The sequence below is a fragment of the Melanostigma gelatinosum genome (assembly GCF_949748355.1).
Source record: "Melanostigma gelatinosum genome assembly, chromosome: 1".
NCBI classification, from domain to species: Eukaryota; Metazoa; Chordata; class Actinopteri; order Perciformes; family Zoarcidae; genus Melanostigma; species Melanostigma gelatinosum.
In genome coordinates, this window is record NC_136634.1 from 14,779,799 (window position 1) to 14,798,559 (window position 18,761).

Genomic DNA, 18,761 nt, shown 5'->3' on the forward strand with positions numbered 1-18,761 from the left:
CCCCCACTGTGTTGTCACCGCATGGAGAGAGAAGTAACAATAAGCTCAGACTACTTCAGAACATTTTCTGTTTTACAAAACATAAACTGGAGATTCGATTAACGGCAAACGTGGAGTGATACATTTTCAGAAGGAACACATGTCAGTAGGTATAAAGTCAATCTATTTAACAAATTAAAGAAATCCACCTTAAATAATTCTAATAAAAACTTTTACCACATAGAAAGTAACGAAAGAGCAGTTTTTAATCAATCAATGAGCAGACTTTGCTCCAGTGCCTACATTGATTATGAATATTGAATAGATACAATAATATGTTGAGTTAAATTGTGTTAGTATTTGGACATATCTGTGCATGATTTGAGGACTTTGACACAGAAAGAATAAAGACAGTGTTGAAAAAGGAAGACAAGTTGACAAAGACTTTAAATTGTCACCACAGACGGTTTCCAGTGCTTTTATTTACAGAAAAGTGACTAGACTTCATGTTACTGTACACTTTGATAATTTCCCTTTTTATAAATACCCATAGGGTAATAGGTCCTCAGTAGCTTTGAGTGCATTATAAAACACACAACCCTAGGTTAATGCGTCTTTCACTTACCATACAAAACAGAGAACAAAGTACCAATTGTAACATAGAAAATAAAGGATACACCATGTTACAAAGTTACAGAAAATACATACTATATATATATATATATATATATATATATATATATATTTATATATATGTATATATAGTCACAGTAAAACAGCAAAAAATCTTGCAACAGAATACACACGCACAGCTGTTTTTGAGTCACTGCATTCAATGATTTAAAAAACTATCAAGATGGAGACACCTTAACACACCGATCAAGGACTTTATATCTGTCTTGTGTTTTGGCTTTGTGCCACTGTATGTAACTGGTGTCCCAGAAGAACTTTAAGGCAGTACAGTTCATCCACATCCTGCAGCAAACAAAGCGGCTGCAGCGAGTTCATGACAAGATGCTGCACAATGCTGAGCAACAAGAGGAGACAGCGGTGTCGCTGAGATTGTACTGGTGTCAGTGAAGGCTTACAGCACCCTGATCCGCCAGCCACTGACAAAACTGAGGGTCGGTGGGATGATCTGCTGACTTGTGAGACTGACGAGGGAAACAGAGGTGTACATTCCTTAAAACAAAAGGCACAGCTTGGCAGCAGCATTGCACTCCTAAAATGATTTTTGCTGCAAGTTCATTCTCGATGATTTGAATTCTTTCCTCCAGCAGTGAGCAACAACATCTATTTTAATAAACCTCTGCACAAGTTACATCACAATCACCAGTGATTCGGAGACTTTTTAAATTGTCAGTACGTCCATACCATGATTCCTATTACTATGTACTCTCTGCTCCTCCGTTTTCATGTACTTGATTGGAAGTGTTCAGAGACTTTGCATCCACCAGTTTGGCAGGCCTGGAGCTTTTACACAGGTGTCCAGAGCATTGTTTATTTTGCCCAGCCCGTGGTGGCCTCTCCGTTGATGTAGGCAAAGCCGGGGAAATGCTGCGAGTGTTCGTACTCTGAGTTCCTGCGTGGGCCCAGGGGAGAGTATAGGTCCCCAGAGGTGGCGTAGCGGGATGAATGCATAGGTGGGCTGGTGTAACAGGTGTTAGCTGGCGACACATCTGGCCACCGGGGGGCAACGGGTGCAGGGTGTAACCGGGGAGTGCTGCCCATCAAGCAAGGCTCCATTCGAGACATCTGGCCGTTGAGCTGGTACTGAGGAAGGGAAGAGGAAAGAAGTTATGGTGATGCAGCAATGTCAACTATTGAGAGAAGCTTCAAATTTACAGTAAAACCTCAAAAAACGTTTATTTTCATAGCCAATTAATCTGCTGATTGTTGTCTCTATTGTGCCAAAAATCTAAATATATTCAGTTTACTATCATATAACAAAAAGAAAAGCATAAAATCAGAGCATTTAGAAGGCAGAACCGTTAAATATTTGGTATTTTTCTTGAAAAGTGACTCAACCGATTAATCAGGTATCACAATAGTTTCAGATTCATTTTTTGTGACTTGCCTAACTAATCAAGTAATATGTTATATTGTCTCCAGTATTTATGCTAAGCTAATCAGCTGCTGGCTATAGCCTTATATTAAGATAGTGGTATCAATCTTTCATGAATCTAACTGTTGGCAAAAAAAAAGCAAACAAGTGCATTTCCCAAAATATCAAACTATTCCTTGAATTAAGATAAAAAATGCTGCAAGGAATAAACAGTTGGAGAAACACTGAATCATTTCTTGACTAATTGGGTTAAAAGTAATCAAACCCTAACATGCTGATTAAATACTGTTAAGGACAGTTCTCAATCAGCTGATATAAAATACCCACCATGTGTAACTTTTTAATTGTAGTATCTGAACTGTACAGAGGAGGTGACCTCGGCGTCCTCCTGATATCACATGTGATACTGCGTTAGACCTGTAGCGGTGTATTGTGTGAGCTGACCCTGCCGATGGTAATTTCCTGTCAGGGGAAATTGCTTCACAAGATGGACCGCAATGGTCGAAATAGAAAATTAAGTCACTTAAGAAAATTAGACATCAGTGGTTTTCCTGTGTTATTTGTGTTGCCTATGGTGACTGAACCCAAACAGCTCTGACTAAATCTGCCCGTTGACAAAAATATTTTGGACAGATGGGGATCCGACGAGGTTTTGTGTTCGTCGCAGCTCCGTCCACAACCTCTCACACGGACAAAGCGCAGGCATTGTGCCCGATTTAAGCTCAGACGGGCTTTAAAAAAAAAAGTAGGAAGTAGGACCCTATTTCCCTTTTCTCACTAAATATAAACACGACAGTCGATTCCATTATGAGGGATGGAAAAAGACAGTCAGTGCAGGTCAGAGAGCAAAACAGACGGCTCAGCTGCCTCTTGTTCACAAGCAGAAAAGAGACCATTGAATAACAATATTTTAATAAACGCCCCCTTGCCCTGCTCTGTGGCCACTGGCTCAAACAGATGAAGAGACTATTGAGAGCTGGAAAGAGGAGTAACAGAGCAGGGCCCCTCTTGGCCCCGGCCAAGCCACCTTTCACTGTCTGCTTCCGCTGTGTGGAGAGGGTGATTCGGGGACTTTTAGAAACACTGCGAGCGCTGAGGCCCAGCTGATCTCCTCCCACTATAAAGGCAGAAGAGGCTGGAGGGCCCTTGACAGGAAATTACCATCAAAAGAGTAAACGCACACCAGTCGCTAGACAAGCTGGAACATCAGTGACTCCGTCACATCCTAACAACCATTTTTTTCCTCGAATTCAAATCTTCAGTCTTCTACTTACTTTGCTGCAAAGTGTACCAAGACGTGCTTCAAGCATCTCACACACAGCCTGTTAACTGTGTGCTACCTATTGATGCTCTCTTTCTGGGCACATTAATGAACACGTGCTGCTTCTTCTTCTACTACTTCTTCCAATGTAAATAACCAACATGGCACACAGCTCTGTATTGTGGCTGCATACAGTTAAGTTACAGTTTAGGCACACACATCTCTGATCTGCTGCTACCTTATGAACCATCCTGACCCCTCAGGTCGTCTGGGACCGGTCTACTTTCTGTTCCCAGAGTCAGAACTAAACATGGAGAAGCAGCGTTCAGTTTTTCTGCTCCACATATCTGGAACAAAGTCCCAGAAAGCTGCAGGTCTGCTGAGACCCTCAGCTCATTTAAATCAAGATTGAAGACCTTTCTGTTTGCTGCTGCCTTTAATTGAACCACGTTCAATTCATATATTAATCAATTTCCTGCATTTCTGCATTTTACTGCTGAATTTTATTTCTTACACTGTTTCTTTAATTGTTTTTAAATCTCCTTTTCTTTTGCCTTATGTTTTGATGCTTTTAATGGTTTTATGTGAAGCACTTTGAATTACCTTGTTGTTGAAATGTGCGATACAAATAAACTTGCCTTGCCTTGATACTTATCTATATTTCAGAGGTAAATATTGAACGTTTGACTCCAGTTACATAGAACTCGTTATGTTGCAGATTAAGATTTTACATAGAAAATAGATGACCTTATAAAATATGATGAACTGTTATAGATGAAACCACCCGACAGTAAGTAGAAACTTGGTCCACCTCGACCAACTGCAACTTTAAATTACAAATCATAAGTTATGTATTTCATGTATAAATAATGCTAACACGCATTATAACACATACTACTCTGAAAAGGGTTCATTTTGCAGAGAGATTATTTTAACTTTTGAATGTTTAAGTACATTTGTGTGGATAATACCTCTGTATGTTTAAACATGTACAATTTTGGATGGAAGACTCAAACTGATCCACATTCACTTAGAACATTCCTTAATTGATTTACATAGATTTAAAATGCTATCAAACCTCAGTGCTTGACTGGGACTGACCTGTGCAGATGACCGGTAGGCGGAATAGTGGAGGGGGGCTGTGATCGCCGGCTCGTGGGCCAGACTGGGATACTGGCTCTGGATGGAGTGAGGATGCTGGTTGGCATAGCTGCCATAGTTGTAGCTCCCAGTATACCTAGAATATGGAGGTGGTAGAAAACCCATCAAAGAACTTCTCCAACAAAAAGAAAATGAATCTTAATACCAAAATCATAATTACCCATGCTCCTCTCTGTAGACAGGCATCCGGGGGGTGGCGGATGGTGGTGGGACCGGAGCGCTGTTACTCATACAGGACAGCTGCTGTCCGGCCTCTGGAGTGGAGCCGCCGGCTGTTGTCACTGTGTATGTAAGGGACCAGGTATATGACTGAACAGCGCCTGGTAGACACATATATGGACACAAAGAGAATGTGTTGGCTCAAAGAAACTATGTGCAGTGAGACTTCTGCTTATTTAGGATGTCTGTGTGACCTGTGAGGCCTGTCTAACCTGTGGTGGGGGTGACTCCGGTGTACTCCGGGGACACGGCTGCTGTGGGGGAGCTGGCCGAGGAAACGGCCACAGAGTGGACTGACCGAGCGGGAGAGTAAGATCCTGGAGACGGGGAGGTCGGGGTGGTTTCTGTCAGCGGGAATTCCTCCTCTCTCTCTGCTGAAGGTGTAACGAGAGGACAGACCATTACACAATCTACTACAGTAAGAAAATATGCAGTTGTGTTCGAAAGGGTTGAACTCTTTGTCAGTTGTACCTGAATGTATACAAGTGAAGAAAAGCAGTCCAAAACCAAAGCTATTTAGCAAATCTTCACAATTCCTGAGCTGGAACTGAATGTTTGGGATTTAACGATTAAAAGAAACAACAGTACTTAATTCTTGGAAACCTCCTACTGCTACACAAGACATTTTTCAGCTGTTCTGTCGTTATTTACTGATTAGACCTCCAGGTAGCGGTCTTACCTGTGCTGCCCTCTACCTTCATGGCCTTCATGAGGTCGTTGGATCTCTCCTGGCAGTGCAGGGACTCCAGCAGGTAAAGCACATAATCATCAAACATGAGGTGGATCAGGTGGAAGGACCCTGCGTACGGATAGGACAGGAAGAGTTCTTTACCGATAAAGAAAACTCAGAGGTGATATGGAAGTTATTGTGTGGAAGCGCATGCTGACAGTGAGACTTGGTTATGTGGAGAAAAACCAAAGGGCTATTTGTGTTTATGGTTAGGGACATAAGGATGATGACCGTGAAGACTGAAGGATTTCTAAAGCGAGGGTGATGACATCACATCCTGCAGACTGACAGGAGGGCCGCTGTTATTAAAAAGAAGCGAGCGCGCTTGTTTCCGTGTGCAGAGTCAGTGCCAGAAATATGTCAGCTGACCCCGGGGTCGCCCGGAAGATGAGACCGTGGCATGTGAGGGAGTGTCACAATTGTGTCATTGTGCGGGTCGCTGTTTGCCGCCGTGCGCACAATAAACACTTGTGGCTATTCAAGGGAGCGGGTTGTAACACTGACCGGTTATAAAATGGAAAAGACAGGCAAACACATCAAGAGAGGGGAGGGGAGGCTTTTGTTAATGAGCTGTTTGTGCACAGAGACCTGTTTTATCAAAACACTGCAACCAGCTGTGTCTTTGATATTCACAGACAGGGCCAAAGGACACAAGTAGAGGAAAGAGACGCCATTTTCTTTTCTTTCATCTTTACAACTCTTCACTTATTGCAAACCTTGGGGGGTGCACAACAATCTATCAAAGTGGCCATTTTACGAGAAATGGTTATTTGGTTGCACTGAACCGTGTATGCAGCTTATAAACGTACACCAGTTTTCAGTTCAGTGGTGATATGGACATCAATGGCAGATGTCTGAACCGCAGCTCACTGGAATATCGTTAACTGGGACATTTCACATGAACATCTCTGGATTAAGGACGGCAAAATCTATATTTTGGTATGATTTATTTTTTGTGTGTATTATTCATTATGCTCAGCGCAAATTATTCCTCATGCGGAAAACAACAAACTTCTGCCGAATGTGAAGCAGGATTCAACAAAAAGTCATAGTGTGCACAGTTAGCTCAGCTATAGCTACAGAAACAATCAGGTTTAAATGATGTGATTTGAAGTCTATTTCATGTTGTTTCTCTCATTATATTGGTATTTAAGGGCTACACTTGATGATGAGTTCTTCTGGATGGATGATAATAAAAAGCTGGAGTTGTAAGTTCGGAAAGGAGCTTTTAATTTTATATTTGCAATGTAAGAAGTTGTGTTTTTATCTGACACATGTTTCACCACTACAATGGTATCTGTGGACCCTTGTATGTGCATGACACAATAAATCCCGTGAAGCACCGTCAAAGTTGTGTATTTCCGGCTGTCTGTTGCATTAAGGAATGATGACAAAGCATGAGCAGCTCACCAAAGCTGGGCGCGCTGTGGAGGGTCATATCCCGGATGACTCTGGTACCAAAACACGACCACATCAGCAGGAACTGTTGGGCCACCTTCTTCAGGCACCCGGGCCTCTTCCCTGCCACCTAGAGAGAACATTTCCATGTGAAAAGAGGGGGAAGGGTCGGGATGCCGGCGTAGAATTAACCCCTGGGTCCACATTGGGGCTTAACCCTCAGGAACGAAAAACATGTCAACAAGTCAACTATTTAATTTGCCCCCAGAGACACGCCCTCCTATTGAACTATTGTCTGGGCAGTCCAAGACGTTACCAGGGCGACCAAATTTTACAAGCCAATATCTGGCACATGATGGACGCAAATGGGAAGCTTGAAGACATCATTAACTGAGAGGATTGCAACGCAAGTGCCTCTGTGTGAGAAAGACACGCAGAGGCGAGTCCCTTTCAGCCGCAGGTGTATTTTTATCAAGACTTCTGCTGCGCAAACACTTGAAACATTTCGTTAAAATCACCTCTCAGCATCTAACATAGAAAATACGTCAATTTTTATCAGTGAAAAATGAACAAAATACACATATTTATAGGTTTAAAGACCTAGTTTTCTGGAAATGACTCAAAGAAAGTAAATGCTGTCTGACCTTGACGACACAGCGATCCACCATCAAGTCCAGCCACTCGATGTACGCCTCGATTGGAGACTGCTCCTCCAATAGACGGTCAAACTCCTGATACACTGAGACAGGAGGGAGAACGTCAGGTTACATTGTACTTTACATCACTTGAAAACTAAAAAAACTTAAAGATATGAATGCAAATTATTATGCGACAAATGCTACGTATCGGTGACCTCTGATCCCGTCGGGACTGATTCGGAGGAGTGAGACTGGAGTGAATTGGAGATGCTCCGCAGGGTGTTTGAGAGGAGTGTGAACTTGTTTAACCTCTTGGTCTCCATCATTAATGCTTTGACTCGGCTGGTCGTGGGAATGATTGTCCCTCGTCGTGTCGTTTGCGTGGCAGTAAAGTGTAACTCTCCGTCTGGCTGGGTGTGTTTGAGTGGAATCAGTTTAAAAGCAAGGACTTACAGTGGATAATAAGCTGCCTGTGCTCCTCTTGTGAGTCCTCCATGGTGTAAAGTGTCTGCTTGGTGATGCTGTTCAAGTCCACATTCCTCCAGTCCTCCAGCATTTGAAAGGTGATGTCGGTGCTGTTTATCACAGTCCGGGACGCCTGGGGACAGATAAATCGACAATATTGCAAGAGCATACCCATATCCCTTATCAGCTGTGTTTGTTCATATGGATTTTATTAAAAAAACATTCAGACCAGGATAGGCACCTGACATAGATGGTTTAATGATGTTTGGCGCTTTAGAATCTGAGAAAATCTCCTGGATACTGGAAACAAAAAACAAAAATACGGTTAGTCCTGTGAGTGTCATCATTTAAACTTTCTGTTTATAAATAGCAATTTTCAAGATATGAGATGTGGATTTTATACCTACATTCAAATTTGATATTCCTCAGGTTTTCAGGAAGGTCGTGAAGTGCTATTTTGAGCCACTCATCAAGCTGTTTGGCAAATTTTCGAATAACCTGAGTCAAACTGTGTGGATAAAAGAAAACAGGAACATAATTACTTGAGGAACATAATTACATTAGACACCATTTAGAATTACCATTCATCCTATTAAACAATCAATCTTTCAGTCTAAAAAATGTATAAAAAAGTGAGGTCTTTAAATTAGTGAGCAACTGAGCATTATTGGCGGAGCAACCTCAATCTGAAGTAAGTGGATCAAAATGACTGTTTCTAAGCACGAAAATGAATTTCTACACAAACAAGATATTCATACTTTCGTATTTGACAGAAAAGAAGCAAATGGTTTATTTGGGAAGCTGGAACCAGATAAATGATGGCGTTTTTGCCTGTTAAACTATACGACGATAAGCAGACTTTGTCAACTGACTGAGAAGTTGACCCATCATTTCAGTCTGACATTTAAATTACAATAAATAAAAGCTACATTTTAATTGTGCTTAAACATCCAGACCAAAGCAAAACCTTTCACTTATTCTTTTTAATTAGAGTGAACCTCACTGATGTTCATGCAGATCATCATGCAAAACATGCAGCGGAACTGCAAAATATAACGATGCTGTTTATAATGTAGCAGCTTGAATTCACACTGCAAAACAAACACCTGTTGTACCATCAATGCAATAAACAAAACATGGCATCCCATGTAATCTCAGCAACAACAGATAAGACAACGGTATCGATTCATTCATTCTAAGAGCGAAGGGGACAACGGGTGCTCACCTGTCAGGCAGTGCTTGCAGGACGGTGGGCATCAGCACCCCAGAGATGGCCTTGTAGAGGATGGAGTCGCAAACCCCGACTATGTTTACCACGGTGTTGGAGCCGAGGACAGGCAGCATGTGGGACGGCATGCCCTGCCAGAAGTGCAGCAAGAAGCTTTGGACCTGAAAGTACCACACAGACACACACACACCATTCAATGTCACAGGAAATAAAAGTTATTTGTTTTACATTTTAAAAGCGATAGGAGCTAGTTACATGCAATCAAACATTTAGTTTGGTGAAACAGAATTGGATCTGTAAAATGGTCTGAAAGAAAAGAAACTTGCCTCGTCAAAGTTGGCTCGGATAACAGTGTCCAGTATCCTTTGACAGTGCGTTCTGTACATCATGATGAAGGTTGACACCTGTGGGAAACAACAGAGTATGAACCTAATTGCATCACAACGTAACTGCTTTTTCTCTCTTTTTGGGGAAAGTAAAAAAAAACAAAGTGGTACAAAAACAAGAGAATAAATCTTGTAAGAAGCATGTGAACCAATAAATACATGTTACAGGTCTAGGCAGGAGCGGAGAAATATAATAAAACGAGCTTTAGAGATCAGCAAAACACAAACCATTTAAAATCATGGCCCCTCTTTAAAAGCCGGACAGCTAGTGCCTGTCCTTTGTCCATTGCTAGATCTTATTATCTCCCCCAAAAGATTAAGAGTTAGTGAAGAGCCAGCATATAAATCCTCAAGGTCCTTCTCTAAATGCAAACCCAGTGAAGGTCCCAGGCAGATAAAAGGCTGGAGCCAGAGGGGGCGCAGAGATGGTGAGATGGCAGGGAGAGGTGGGAAGGGGGGTGGCTGGAAGGATGGACTTTTAAAACTCCTGTTTACCCTCTCTTCTGGCAGGCTGGCGGGCAAATTTAGGTCTTTGACATTTGGAAACTCTGGCAGGAGCGTTCCCAGTTTGGAGCGCGGTGAATACGCCACTGTCTGCTTCGTGACCTCTTTCTTCCCTGTCTCGTTCACCCACGCCGCTCCCTTTTTGGAGTACATCACATCATAATACTGAGAGGTCTCCTTCACGGCTATGCCGTAGTAGTGGTACCTGAGGAGAGCAGAGGGACATCTTTTAAGTACAAAGACCTAAAACTACAGCGATAGACAACTGCAAAAGCAAAACTTCAAACACAGTTTATAAAAGCATTGCTTAAAAAGTTAGTTGAATCAGATTTTAACATGTTTTTCCTCTGATTTTGCGTTTTGTTTATATAGTTTGGAAGAACAGAATGATCTTATTGAAAGGTATATGTAGTCAGATGTTTACTACTATCAGACTATATCGACCACAATGGAAATATGTTGTTTTAACTTTCAGTGATTCGTGCTTGAATCTTGTTCGTGTTATATGTTGTTTAAAGGTTGTTTCATTTAGTCGACTCTCTTTCTGCATGTCCATACTCCATATTTTTTTGTTTTGTTTGGGTTTTTTGGGGGGAGAGGGTTTGTGACTATGTGTGTAACATGTAGGTAGTTCACGAAAGAATAAACCAAACCAACTTACTTAGACTGCCCTCTTGTCCCAAGTCTTCTGGTCGTTAACGCTGGAAACTGTTGCCTTATGATCTGTTCAGTGTAGGAGAGAAAACATTAGTCAGTGTTCTGGCACTAAAGACTGAGAGGTTGAACTTTTCGGGGAGTGTTATTATATAATGTATACATCAGCATTTCATAGTAATTCATTTGAGTAAAGAGGAAGAGGAAAAGGACATGTAAACAGGTGACACGAGCTACCAAATACGTTCTTTATAAAGTATTAACTTGTGTGTATAAGTGTGAGGAAAAAAATGGGGAAATGTTTCATAAAGTTTGTCAATTCAACAACAACACGAAAGTCTCATAGCTGTTTTCACAGGGAGGTCTGTGAGGGGGGAAAAAAAGCTTTGAGAGCCATCCATTTATGACATCCAGGGGTATTACTTTTTTTTGTCCTATATCAACAGTCTCCCCTCATATATCCACCCGCCCATCCTCTCTTCTTCTCACTCTCTTTCTCCTCTCCACTCCCTCCTTCTTCCTTTCCTCTCTTTTTGTCCAAAGAGATTGGCTCCTTGGTCCAACTCCTGGTGCAGAAACTTTAGCAAACAGTGTAGCTCTCCATTGTGTGGGATGAAAAAAGAGGCCAAGCTGTGAAGTTTCTGTCAGGCCCCGCTTGATAAATGAGCAGACAGGGAGGCAGTCCGGGCCCTCTCTCGTTTTTTTGTCCTGAATCAATGAAGCCTTCCTAAAGGACACCCCACACTGCTCCAGCCACTGATCTAACATTCCGCAACATCTCACCCTTCCAAATTTCCTTTAATTACACATTAATCCAGGCCCCTTCTCTTTTTCAATATCTTCCGACAGGAGCTGCGGAGGGGTGGGAGTGGGGGGGTGGGCCGGGTTGGGGGTTGGGGCCGGAGTCCAGGGTACAGGGGATGGCTGGGGGTAGGAAGGCTGAGGAAGTTCTTGGGGTTGTGGGAACAGGCGAAAGTACATCTCCTTTGGCTCTAGATTATGTGTTCAGTGAACGGCCGCAGAGCTTTGCTCGCTTCACACTGAGCTGCATTTGATATTACTTCAACAGCAGCCAAAAACAAACCCCAGCCCAGGCATGAAATGGTCAGACTAATGCTGATTTAGTGCATGAGATCATTGCTTTCATACATCATCCACATGTTGCTGTTGTATCTTCTCCCGTTGAGTCATTTTGCTCTGGTTACTTTAAACTTACCCTGCATGTATGAATGTATATCTAAACTCTAAAAAGACTACAGATGTAGTTCATGGCTTGCATGCGTTTTCAAGATAATTCAAAATGATTTTGAGTTAAACTGGATTCTGGAGGGAACGATAAGTTGCCAGACTGTTTAACCTTCATTTCCGCTGATGTTTGATTCTTACCTTTCCGAAGCTGGCTGCGTTCACAGGCTGTGTGTCATGCTTTTCACTGAAGTCTAGGTAATGCATGTAGAGGGCACTTCGGGGGATACACACACCTTCAGCTATCTCATAGTTCTCTTCTAGCCTGTGGATGATCATGGGAATTATCAGTGCACAAAAAAATCGAATATGGTTGTGACATAAAGGGAAAAATGGGCAGTAATTTAAGTCGGCCATTTTTAGGACGCCTGCTTACATTCATGTCAGCGACACTAATACATGTAGTGAAATAAGTAACTATTTGATCATATTAAACTATGTGATGCTAAAGTGTCAATCAATCCACACGTGTACTGCAGCACACAACTCCACATGTGTCACATTTACCCGACACTAAGCATGACATCACAGATACCACTGATTGCACAATCACACAGACATTAACAACTGCTCTTGGGGGAATATGTACGTGTGTAACAGACCAAAAATCAAAAAGATCATTTCCCCGATGATAGTATGCGATCTTGTCTAATTAACAGCCACACTGTAAAAAGTATGATAAATTCCAGGCAGCGCAAAATGTTTGATGTGTTCTGGAGGGGGAGTTGTTGCAGTGATAAGGAATGCGTGTCACCACTTGGCTACCAAGCACTCCACCTGCAGTTTTGTGTAATTTTCCCAACATAAGTGGTTGTATTACATTAGTTTTACATTGATCTGATTTGTTTAGCTTCTGATCTGTTTTCAGTTCCTGTATAAGGGTTGTGTTGGTTTTAGTCTAATCTTGCATTACTGAGTCCACTTGGTTAAAGTCGTTTATGTGTGGAAAAGACTCAGTAAATGGTTTCCGGTGCACGTCATATGTCATGTAACTATATAATTGATTAGCATTACCAAAAATCAAAACACAGCTCTCTGTATTTGTCAGTGTCTGTTTCTTGTAATTGTTTTTAATCATTTGATCCTGCTTAAAGTTTCATGTTTTGTAATAATTTACTTTTTATTCTTATGTTTTTACTGTAAAGCCCTTTGTAACTTGATAACCCGTTAGCATGTCAGTGCTGCATTGCTTTACGTTTGTATTTAACCTAAAGCCTCTTTGCTGCCAATAAATCATCAGATTGTATATCATAGTTTGCTAATAAAAGCATTCACACATATATAATCACAATGTGTACAACTTACAAGTATCAACAAAAGGTCAAATAACTAAATAAGAATGGACCCAAATCTGAGCCTTGAGGTACACCAGCATCATTACCAGTGATTTCTGATGTGGTATTAACCATGTCAACACAACGTTTCCTGTTTGTGGTACTATTTCACCTGTTTTGTGGGACATTTAGATATTAAGGTAATTCGATTTTTACCAATGAGGAAAAAAAATGTTCTAATAGGTCTGTAAGTGTTATTGATGACGATGACGTGGCAGCCATATTTGAAAACTAGTGTATATTTTAAAATGAGTGAAAACATTTGTTTTCCAATTGTTTGGTTTAACTCCTTCACTAATAAATCGACAGCGGAAACCATCCTGTGCAGTTTGTACCAGGTCACTTCTCTGACGGTCTGAACAGAAATCTGATGTTTAAATGAGCAACAGATTGATAATAAAGAGGTGTGAGGTCCAGAATGACCTGCACAGACTCAACAAACTACATATTCAATCCTGACGCCATTGACCCTGCATCATTACTAAAATATATAATATATATTTCACTGACGAATTCTCTGTTAATTCCTTCAGTTGTTATCACATGTATTTAGCTTGTACCCACTTATAATGTTGACTTATTTGACTTTCTGAGCTTCTGTAACCTTATCTCTCAGTCCTAAATCAAGCCTCTTGTATTGAACATTATTCTTGTAGGATTTATATGGCTACTGTGAGAGCCCGCTCCTGTCGTTTTACGAGCCGTGACTGTATTGTCTCAGTGAACCGTGGGAAATGATCTCCATGACCCGACTTACATTTCCTTTGACTCAGAAAGCTGTCGTCGGAATCACATTCATAAAATAATTACGGCCATTTCATTTTCAGTGAAATAACAGCCGTTCAACTTTATTTAGAGATAACTGCATTTTCACTAATGTTCTGTGCTGCTCTGGTTTAAATATATAAAGCTACTTTTAGTAACTTCTCTGACAATCAAATGCAAATTGTGGCCAAACAGTCATGTGACCAAACATGTTCTTCCTGGATGAACAATGAAAACCAACAAAAATCAATCACAAACTCATAACTATGGTTACTTTTACTGTTCTTACATTGTGCTAAAATGTAAGTACATTTTGTTGTAGATTTCCCTAGAAACAAAAAAAGTCTCCATATGCACGGTGAAATTATTACAGAGGACAATGACATTATCATTTATGTCTGTAATGCTTCTCGATAAAAAAATAAAATACATTGACCCAACTAATGTTCCTCACACTGGGTTTCAGTCCCCCACAGCGCAGCTTAAATCAGTATAAATATTCATTTAAGATCGTGTTGAATGCTTAAGTAAATGGGGTCATTGGTCACGGAGCTCTGCAATAGGCAGGCACTTTACAACTAGAGGCATGTGTGGGGTTTGAATTTTATACATGCGAAGGATATGAAAGATCTGTTGCATGTCGAAGCTGCACCACTTTTTAATCTGTCTGTGTTCGATGTCTCTATTGTTCAACAGCATTATGGAGTCAAAATCAAACTTCCCCGGGAGGACAAATAAAACATGAACTCTTATCTGATCAGTTTATCATGGTCAGATGCAAGCCTAAAATTTGAACTCAAATTATCATACATGTTGTTAAAATACAAAATTTGTTCAAACAAAAGGGAAAAAATAAACATGTCGTCACTTATGTCTGTGTTTGTGGCTCAACGGCACGTAATGTGAATCTTGTAATAAGACCAGAAATGTAACCGGTGTGTAGAGAATGTGGTGTTCATCTGTGTGTGTCATGTAAAACTATTCAAATAAATGCAATTTTCACATCAAATGTGAACCGATAAATTGGAAATTGTAGACTTGATATATTCGGCGAGTGGGTTACTAATAATTATGGCTTTTTTTTTTTTTTAGAAGACTGGCAACATCGTTTTTTACATTATTCACAATACTTGCATTTGATTAGACAAAAGAAAAATACAACATACAAATATATTGAAGATAACTTACCATTCCAGAGTAGCCGGTGTCGAATGCGGTTTGGAGGCTCTGTTGTTTTCTTTTTCTTCATCTGTAACATACAACACATTGTGGATTTTAGGGGCAAAACTAAGTTTATACAACCGACTCAAAGGGCAAAACCTAAACTTTTTGAAAAACTGTTAAATTACATTTATTGAACTAAACCCATTAACTGTAAGATTGATAAATGATGTTTAACAACAGTTGAGTCAGTAGGTTTAGTGTAACAGTGTTCGCCTGCTTACGTTCATCGTTGGACATGTTCCCCAGAGACGTGTGACTGGAATATCGCTTGCTCTCACTCTCGTTGAGGCATCTTTCAATCCAACTCTCTACAAAAGACATGATGGATCACAGATCACAGAGCCGGACAAACTGGAATATGACGCCTTTTAGTACAACTCAGAAAGATTATTTAAATCTGGTCAAAATAATATGATTTTTAAAAAATATGTAACCGTGGGCCTTTTAATTATCTTTTAGCTAAAACATACGTTTGTAGCAGTTTGGGTCAATTTCTTTGTATTCATTTAAATGGAAACTGTTCATTTAAAAACTCACTTTCTGACAGTGAACAAATTTTGTCCTGAAGCAGAATAGAGCCGAAGCTGTATTTACATAAACAGTGAAAATCACTGCCCACACAGGACACTTTAAATGTCCCTAATGTGACAAGGCGAGCTGACTACAATCGATTGTATGGGCAGCGATGCAGCCATGGCTCTATTTGAGCTGTTTTCACCAGGGCGGCAGGAATCCAGCATTGTTCCCAGGAGACGACGAGCGTACACACTCGCTTAAAAGAGCCTGTGCACATTACTGAAGCATTCTGGTGGAATGGAGGCCATTGTGCTGCTTTAATTTCTACTCAGAAATAGCTCAACATGTGTGCTTTCCGGGACCGAGCAGCAGCAAAACACCAAAGCTTTCATGTAGATACAGCCTGATACGTAGAGTGGAAATCCATTTAAAATTCCTCTTTCAAGAAAGGTATTTAGTATTTGATGAATGTAATTAAGGAAAAGACACTGCACATTATTGTTATTATTCATCTTGTTCGTTTTCTGAGTTTAAATTGTGTTTTTTTTTAACAATAGCTAAATCTTCTCCACGAGCCACTAAATTACCCACTAAGCAGAGCAATGGAATAAAAAGTAAAACATTTTTCCATTAAATCTGTTGAAGACTTGATGGACCCTAAAATACAAATGAGCAGTCAAAACTACCGAAGTAAAAAAAGGTCTAAACTAGTACCTTAACAAAATAAAACTCAGCTAAATATTTCTTTAAAATGTTTTTCCTGCATGTCATCTGACAACAATCCCCATAGCAGCTGTTGCTAGGACAGACTTTTGGCAGGACGAGCTGTTGGTGCAGCACATGAGGGGATTGAGAGGAGGTCACACATAATCAAAAGTTTTAAAAGTCTACAGGCTCGATGAGGAATCTACACCTCCATGTTTGTCACGTGTTGATAGAAAACGTCCGACTGCAGTTAAGAGTCCCGTCACCGCTGCACGAACACACGGCCCTCTGAACCGACGTGGAAGGACTTCTCCACGCTAGAGAATATCATCATGAGAAGCTCTTTAATGGTCTCAATTGCTGTGATTGTGATTATCATCACCTTTAATATTGCCACCTGATTTATAATACTCTACATGTCAATTAAAATGCTTGTTGCACAATCAAAATAAAAACTGCCTGTGAATGTGAATCTGAACTCTGAATAAGAGGACATCGGTGTCACTGACGGCTTTCTGACACGTCTCATTATTTGCCCGACAGCATTTGCTTCTGTTTTAACAAAAAATAAATAAAAAACTGGAAACGAAAAAGTGAATCCACTGAAGTGAAGCTAATTCTCCACAGAGGCTCAGATCTCAAGCTTCATTTGCCACAGGAACAGATAAATTGGGGATCTAAATAATTGGATTAAATTTGATCAACACTCATTTATTTACACACACGCAGGGCTGAACTAGTCTGCCCTGCTGCACCTGCACACCACCAAGAAATTAATTTATATTCTTCAACCAATGATTTAATTCTGTCAATCATATTTACTCATTTTTAAAAATTGTGATAAAAATAACTGTTGCATGATTTGTTTAGTTGAATAAAAGCTTTAGTTTTCCAATTTTGGACGAAAATTAAACAGAAAAAATTGTTGAGTGAAGATGCATAATACTTTAAAGGCCACCATGATGTGCACTTTCTTTTGTCATTTCTTCTCTGCTAAAGATGAATCCAGAATTTTACTTTTTGTTTTTTCTGAAAACAGCAAGAAGCTACTTGACCGAGCCAATAATGAAAATATTCAAAGGCTATTCCCCTGCTTTCTGTCAGTAAGTGACACACTTATGACATAACAGCACTCCTCATCAATGTGCACGACCAACAACACACACTTATAAATAACTTCAGAAATTAAAAAATTAAATAAGTGATCAAAAGGTTAAAAAAACAAATAAAATGAACAACCGAGCATCCAGACACTGCCTCTGTACGACTGAAGAGAAAGTTTGAGACTTCCAGAGCAGCAGCAGATTCAGAAGCTCACACAATGTTTCTGAACAGAAGCTGGTTCTCTCAACACATCCAGACAAAGCAAAGCGAGCAGAGATTAACAGGACTGACCTGTGGAATCCATATCAGGCTCCTCCAGCAGCCCGCAATGCATCCTCTTCCCATCAACGACACTGGTTCCTCCAAGAAAATGGCTTAGTGCACGTTTCCCCCTCCTCGGCGGCTCTCCCCTTGTCTCGCTCAGTGTTTCCGTGACCACTGCCCGTCAAAGGAGATGTTGAGGATCTGAGGTTCGCCCGGAGAGGGGTGGTGTTGGCGGAGGAGAAGGGGGGGGGAGGTGGGAATAAGGGAGGAAAGGGGGGTAGAGACTCCAGAAATCCAGCGGGGGGAAAGCCAGACCCGTCAAAATGTTTGCTGATGTTTCATGGGAAAGGGGCTGATTTTATAGGAGCCCTGATGGGGACATGTCATTGATAGGCTTGGAAGGCTGATGAATGGCCCCAAGTCAGATGGGGATGTGGCAAGGCTCACTGGAAGTCTTTTGTGGGGCTGTTTTGAATAAGAAAAGCTCCCTCCCAACGAAAAAAAAAGAGGCTTAGATCTACGCAGTCCTAACACTGTGGCCTCCCCGTCTCCCATTATGGCATTTAATACGTTTTTATACACCCCAGAGCTCCATATAAACATACATCCCGACACAACCTCCGCTCCTGCCTTTGCTTCTCATTTTAACTCCCATTTCTCATCCCACGGACACTTGTTGCCGCATTTAGTCTACTTATCACCTCACTCCGCCATGAAAGCATCTTTGTGGCAACTTTGTCACAGATTTGACATATTGTACGCTCAGACACACATTCAAACATGCAAAAAATCCAGTGTGAATGTTTTTTGGTGGATTTCTCACCTGTTTTTCGCTCACTCTTTCGCACCCTTGTGCAACCTTATTTTTGGTGTGCCTCTGAGAAGAGGGAACGGTCACAAAGGGGGGGAAGTAAAA

General features: G+C 40.9%; 1 protein-coding gene across 2 annotated transcripts; it reads right to left on the reverse strand.

Annotated features, from left to right (window-relative positions):
* Nucleotides 1–650: 650 nt before the first annotated feature.
* Nucleotides 651–18,017, reverse strand: rfx4 (regulatory factor X, 4). Of its 2 annotated transcripts, none has more exons than XM_079269809.1 (18): nucleotides 17,873–18,017; nucleotides 15,478–15,564; nucleotides 15,221–15,281; nucleotides 12,075–12,198; nucleotides 10,696–10,757; nucleotides 10,026–10,239; nucleotides 9,471–9,548; nucleotides 9,142–9,305; nucleotides 8,324–8,424; nucleotides 8,158–8,216; nucleotides 7,905–8,049; nucleotides 7,458–7,552; nucleotides 6,826–6,943; nucleotides 5,365–5,484; nucleotides 4,898–5,059; nucleotides 4,627–4,747; nucleotides 4,407–4,542; nucleotides 651–1,752 (listed from the first exon to the last, which is right to left on the reverse strand). In XM_079269809.1, exons 1-18 carry the CDS (start codon nucleotides 17,913–17,915, stop codon nucleotides 1,480–1,482), a joined length of 2,163 nt encoding a protein of 720 aa, XP_079125935.1. In that variant the 5' UTR covers nucleotides 17,916–18,017; the 3' UTR covers nucleotides 651–1,479. The 2 variants fall into 2 exon arrangements, with proteins under 2 accessions (XP_079125935.1, XP_079125934.1); XM_079269808.1 differs by having other exon boundaries at nucleotides 4,627–4,786.
* Nucleotides 18,018–18,761: the final 744 nt, after the last annotated feature.

Bases quoted from the DNA above. Each gene is read 5' to 3' on its own strand.
- rfx4 (XM_079269808.1), bottom strand. From the start codon at position 17,915: ATGCATTGCGGGCTGCTGGAGGAGCCTGATATGGATTCCACAG. The intron at 8,050-8,157 runs GTGCCTATCCTG...ATCTGTCCCCAG, and splicing joins CATTAAACCATCTATGTCAG to GCGTCCCGGACTGTGATAAA. The intron at 7,553-7,904 runs GTAAGTCCTTGC...CTCCTGTCTCAG, and splicing joins CAGGCAGCTTATTATCCACT to TGTATCAGGAGTTTGACCGT.